Genomic DNA, 6,000 nt, shown 5'->3' with positions numbered 1-6,000 from the left:
CATATTATGACTGTTCGTAGTGTGGTAAGTTATTAAATATTTTGCAATTTAGTAAAAATGCAAGTAATATGTAAAATTATTTGCAAATATTAAATTGTGATGCAGTTAAAAAGGTGTATAAATAAAATCCCCCTAAATTTCTGAAAAAAATCAATCTACGCGGTTCTAGAAAGTAGAAACTAGAGAAAGAGAGAGCGAATCCCAAAAATTCTGATAAAGGAAAGGACCAAACGAACCGTTTAGGGAAACGGGAACCAGCCAACTTTCTGGCGCAATTTCCCTTTCAGGTGAAAAGCTCAAAACACTTGAAGATTCTTGCTTTTAGTTCCTCGTTCTTTTTTTTTTTTTTTTTTTCTTTTTTTGGGGTTTCTTTGTTATTTTGGGAATTCGTCAATTGTTATTGTTTTTTAAATATTGCGGTATGCGGATTGCCAAATAGGCTGGTGGGTTCAAACAAATAATGACAAAATTTTTATTACTATTTTCTAAAATTTTAATTTTAATTAATTTGTTTTGCGCGGCATCAGTGCAGTGATTAGGAGTGTTGACTGCTGCTATGCTTATAGAGACTTGTGATTGATTTTTGTGAGATTTATGATCTGGGTTCCCAATTGCTTTTGAATTTGAGGTAAAAAAGGATTGGTGCTTGACTAAAAATTGTTGCTGCTAAGAATTTTGGATTTTATTTTTATTTTTATTTTTTGCTTTTATTGCTGGAATAGGCTCCAGAATGCTTATGCTATCTGATTTGTATTGATTGAGGATACGGAGCTTTTCGTTTGGAAATTTGTGATTTGGGTTGATGGGAATTTAAGGTTTTGGTTTCTTTCTGAGGTCAATGAACACGATAGAAGGGTTTGTTCTTGATTGAGCTTACTAATAATCAGAAGTTTGAGCTTTCCAGCTTAGATTCTGTTGCTGTATTGAAGAAAATTAAGTGTTTGACTTTCCCTGGAAATAGGATTTTGCACTGGTTTATGGTTTAGTTTTGGGTATTGAGTTTGGGGACTGCGTGATTGGATCCTTTAGTTTGTGATGGATGACGGCCAAGGTAGTTCAAATTCACTTCCTCCCTTTCTTGCAAAAACATATGAGATGGTAGATGATTCTTCGACAGATTTGACTGTGTCCTGGAGTTCAAGTAATAAGAGCTTTATTGTGTGGAATCCACCAGATTTTGCTAGGGATTTGTTACCAAAATACTTTAAGCACAATAACTTCTCAAGCTTCATCAGACAGCTCAACACATATGTAAGCCTTTGTATTATTTAGCTCGGTCAACATTATTTCATTTTTACTTTCTTGTGTATACATATAATGAACTAATTTTACATTTGAACAGGGTTTTAGAAAAGTTGATCCTGAACAATGGGAATTTGCAAATGAAGATTTTGTGAGAGGTCAGCCTGAACGTTTGAAGAACATCCATAGACGAAAGCCAGTTCATAGCCATTCTAATCAGAATCTACATGGACAAGGAACTCCATTAACTGAATCAGAGAGACAGGGTCTCAAGGATGATATTGAGAGGTTAAAAAAAGAAAAAGAAATACTTCTTTTGGAGTTACAACGACATGAGCAGGAGCGGCAAGGATTTGAGTCGCAAATGCAGCTTTTGAGGGAGCGTTTTCAACTGATGGAACAGAGGCAGCAGAAGATGGTGTCTTTTGTAGGTCGAGCCTTGCAAAAACCCGGACTTGAGTCAAATTTCGGGGCGCACTTGGAGAATCATGATAGGAAGAGAAGGCTGCCAAGAATTGATTACTTCTATGATGAAGCCAACATTGAAGACAATCCGATGGGGACTTCCCAAATTGTAGCAGGTGCTGATAGTGCTGATATTTCTTCTTCGAACATGGAGAAGTTTGAGCAGTTGGAGTCCTCCATGACATTTTGGGAGAATATTGTTCAAGACGTTGGTCAAAGTTGCTTCCAACCTAATTCAAGCTTGGAGTTGGATGAATCTACAAGTTGTGCAGATAGTCCAGCTATATCTTGCATACAACTTAATGTTGATGCTCGCCCTAAATCTCCTGGAATTGACATGAACTCAGAGCCTGCTGTGACTGCAGCTACAGAGCCTGTTCCTTCAAAGGAGCCAGAGACTGCAACCACCATTCCTCTGCAAGCTGGGGTCAATGATGTGTTTTGGGAACAATTTTTGACTGAGAATCCTGGTTCTTCTGACGCCCAGGAAGTTCAGTCAGAAAGAAAGGAATGTGATGGCAAAAAGAATGAAAACAAACCTGCCGATCATGGCAAGTTTTGGTGGAATATGAGGAATGTAAATAGTCTTGCAGAACAGATGGGCCATCTTACCCCTGCAGAGAGGACTTGATATTGTTTGGTTGTTTTCCTAGCTTTTAATGCCTTAGTATCTTACGTTACTTTTTTTTGGGTATTATTGGTTGGATTTGACAATAAATAGATATTCCCTCTTTAAGTTACTTTTTTTTTGGTGTGTGTACGCGCGGGGGCACGTCATTCATTTATTTCTGCTTCATCAGTTATCAAAGAGTAGCATTCACTATAGGCAAGCACAGTTGCACATACATTGGTTTTGTGGTTACACCAGTATCTAAGTGATGCTTAATATGTCCTCCTGATAACAGTAGTTCTTACCCATTGCCATGTTATGCGGGAAACACTGCATTGTCAATTTTCTTTCTCAGTTGATGATTTGTCATTTATGGCTATTTTCTATTCCTAATATATTACGATATGTAAACTAAAGAAACTCTCATCTTATTCTTGTCTCGATTTTAACCCATTAAATTTTTTTCCTCTGTCACATTACCAAATTTTTTTACTTAATGGCTCATGCATTTCTATTTAGCAATCGTCATGGTCCAGAATCATTTTGAAATTCCATTGCTAGTGATGCAGTGAGGTTTGGAGTTCGACCGACCACGTTTTACATTGAATAGATTGATAATCACCAAAGATAAGTGGCCTGGCAAATGTTTCTTCTTAAATGTTTTTAAATTTGAATGCCTTAGATTTTCTTTGATGGTCTGCTCTTGCTTTCCACCTTAATTGGAGATGCTTCATAGGGGTTCCTTAAGATGTTCTAAGCTTCCTTCTCAGGGCTCCAATGGTGTATCAATGCAGCTTTAAAGCATAAGTTGTGTTGGGAACTGCAACCAAAGCAGGTTCACTCCTTTTCTTATCTTCTGGAAGTGCGTAGATTAGTATGTGCTTATTGAAAGAACCAGTTGGGCTTTTGAAACTTGCTGTTGCTTGCATTTCTTTCTTTTTTATTTTTAGTGGAATATTTTATGCTTGTAGCTACAGGCTCTCTCTGATCATCTAGAAGAGTACTGTTTAACTTCCAAATTTTATTGAACTTCTGTTGTGTGTGAATAATGCTTTTAGCAAGTGGTGGACTCCGCTGAGACTTGGTGGTTATCATGCCACCTGTGATTGGATTAAGTTATATGGCTTTAAAAGTCAATGCAAAAATGTGTAAGGTTATGTATGTCCAAGTGGCAAGTGCTGCTTTTTTCATCGCACAATTGTCATGCATTTTGGATTAAAGATTAATTACTGGAACAATATTCATGTTTGGGGGTTGGGGTGGGGGCGGGGAGAGGGGCAAAAAGTAAATCAGTCAAAAGTGTTTATGGTGAATGAGCCAGCTTGGCATGAGCGAGCGGCTTTGTCTTTCTCCACGGCTTTATCCATAATCATGCTCTTCTTATTTCAGCAAGGAACAAATTCACTCATCTAAAACGTAAAGAATAAAGATAATTGTAGTGTTGTTTGTTAATGTTTTTATTGGATGAACTGAGAGGGTACTGATAGTTTTTGCCCATTTGGTATGTAGCTAGTTCTAGTTTTATTAGTTTAATCACTGTCTTCTCGCTACCAGTTGCAACCTTCATCCTACCTCATTCATGAAGATTTCAGTTACAACTGCAGTCCAGAACCCAGATGGGCTGGCAATGGCATAATGAACGCAGAAGGCAGGTTTCAAAAAGTTACCTTGATGTTGATACGGATGTATGTATAAACAATTTTAACATGTTTTCCTTAAAACACTGATTGCTATTGGTTACGGACCGGACTTGTTGAATAAATGTGGTTCAGTTATAAGCCCCGGTCACGGGACGCGTCGTTGTTCGCACTTTACAGCCTTCAAGGCTTACAATCGTTGGAGCATTTTCAGGCCTGTCTTGTCTCATGCTCATGCAGTAAAGCTAATCTACCAAATTATTGCAGTCTTATCTGAGGCAGTCAGGCTCATGCTCATCTGCCAAATTAGTCCAATTGTCTCACTGAAAGAAATGTTTCCCGACTGAAATCCAACAATCTCACGCTCATACGCTCAAAACTGGCAAGTTTAAGAGCACATTTGCTGCGAGCAAGCTCATTACTTTTGCCACCACCAACCCTGATCCTCATACTCTCTTAAACTCACTCCATTTTCACTTGCATTCACAACCCAGGTTCGTTCACTTTTATTGCCATCGTTAGAGCTTATGCAACAGCCTCAGCCCTCAAGATGCTTTTCCCGATCTTTCTCCAAATGTTAAAGTTATATGGCCATGTTTTCCCTGACAAGTATATTTTCACTTTTGCAGAAAAAGCATGTTCTAATTTTGTTGGATTTAAAGAGGGGATGCAAATTCATGGCCACTTGTTAAAAAATTGGATCTGGTTATGATTTTATGTATTCAAAGTTTTTGATCAATTTGTATGCAGAACCGGATATACCGAAACTGCACGTAAAAGTGTTTGTTAAGATGCCGAAAAGAGGTGGCTTTGCTAAGTGCTTATGTGGAAAAGGGTATGACTGAAATAGCACGAGATTTATTTGATGAAATGGAGGCTAAGAATGTGGATTCTTGGAATTTTATGATGTCAGGGTACAAATGCAGGATTAGTCGAAGAGGCAAGACGAGTTTTTGATATCACGTCCTCGAAGAATGGAGCTCAATGGAATGCTGTGATCTCTGCTTACACGAGGGCCATTCCTTTTAAGGAAGTTTTAGAGCTGTTTGAGAATCTGCAGAGTGATGCCTGATAATTGCACAGTTGCGAATTTTTTATCTGCTTCTGCTTGTATTGGAGCTTCAAGCCAGGGTGAATGGGTTCCCGATTATGTAGATTAGAAGGGGCTGGAATAGATGGTTTTACAGCTTTGCTCTTGTTGCCATCTATTCTAAATGTGGGGACATTGAGAAGGCTAAGAGAGTGTTCAGAAGTGCTAAGAACAAGGGTATTACCACATGGAATTCTACAGTTTCAGGGGGTTTAAGTACGCATGGATTTGGAAAACATTCATTGACATATAATCGGAGATGTTGGCATAGGATTTTAAGCCCAATGTACTGACCTTTAGCAGTGCTCTGTCTCTGCATATCGTCAGGGGCATTAAATGTTTGACCCCATGGTGTATGTGGGATTCAACCAATGGTTGAGCATTATGGCTGTACGGTGGATTTAGTTGGTCAATCGGGATTACTACTGGAGGCTGAGGAATTTGTGAGAGCGATGCCACAGAGAAACTCTGCTGGGAGTCAATTTTGGGTGCTTGCAAAAACCATGCAATTTGGAGATGGCAGAACATGCAGCTAGGAACGTCCAGCAGTTACCCCAAGATAGCGCTGGTTATGTTTAATTTTCAAATATGTTTGCATCTGTTGAAAGATGGAATGATGTTATGTGAAGTGGGGAGAAAGACGAGGGTACAAAGAGTAAATAACGAGCTTGGCTGTAGCATGATAGAAATGAATGGTATAATTCACGAGCTTTTGTTTGGTGAAGGAATCATTTTTTGTGCAAACGTTACACTTCGAGTTACACTTCGAGTTAGCAAGAGGATGATTTAGAATTCTGGCTCATCTTGATAAGTGGATAAGTACTGTAAATCCAGTATGAACACTAGTTTTGCTTTAAAGAAGTTCCAATTCTTCAGGTGCCTGGAGGCTGACACTAGATTTTGGTTTATCAATTGATGTAAGGCTTACTAAAACCAGGCGCAGTAGATTGTAGAAT

The 6,000-nt window shown here is 38.6% G+C and overlaps 1 protein-coding gene across 5 annotated transcripts; it reads left to right on the top strand.

The window, feature by feature from the left end:
* On the top strand, positions 1-2,447 carry LOC102622798 (heat stress transcription factor A-4a). Of its 5 annotated transcripts, XM_006467534.4 has the most exons (4): positions 3-287; positions 528-628; positions 723-1,251; positions 1,343-2,447. In XM_006467534.4, exons 3-4 carry the CDS (start codon positions 1,036-1,038, stop codon positions 2,336-2,338), a joined length of 1,212 nt encoding a protein of 403 aa, XP_006467597.1. In that variant the 5' UTR covers positions 3-287; positions 528-628; positions 723-1,035; the 3' UTR covers positions 2,339-2,447. The 5 variants fall into 5 exon arrangements, with proteins under 5 accessions (XP_052291405.1, XP_006467597.1, XP_006467598.1 ...); XM_052435445.1 differs by lacking the exon at positions 528-628 and having other exon boundaries at positions 1-287; positions 962-1,251; XM_006467535.4 differs by lacking the exon at positions 528-628.
* Positions 2,448-6,000: the final 3,553 nt, after the last annotated feature.

This window comes from Citrus sinensis, chromosome 2, assembly GCF_022201045.2.
Source record: "Citrus sinensis cultivar Valencia sweet orange chromosome 2, DVS_A1.0, whole genome shotgun sequence".
Taxonomy (NCBI): Eukaryota; Viridiplantae; Streptophyta; class Magnoliopsida; order Sapindales; family Rutaceae; genus Citrus; species Citrus sinensis.
Note: the sequence above shows the minus strand (reverse complement) of the source record. Positions and strands in the feature narration are given on the sequence as shown.

Coding starts and splice junctions, on each gene's coding strand:
- LOC102622798 (XM_052435445.1), top strand. CDS start 1,036: ATGGATGACGGCCAAGGTAGTTCAAATTCACTTCCTCCCTTTCTTGCA. Junction 1,252..1,342: donor TCAGACAGCTCAACACATAT/GTAAGCCTTTGT, acceptor ACATTTGAACAG/GGTTTTAGAAAAGTTGATCC.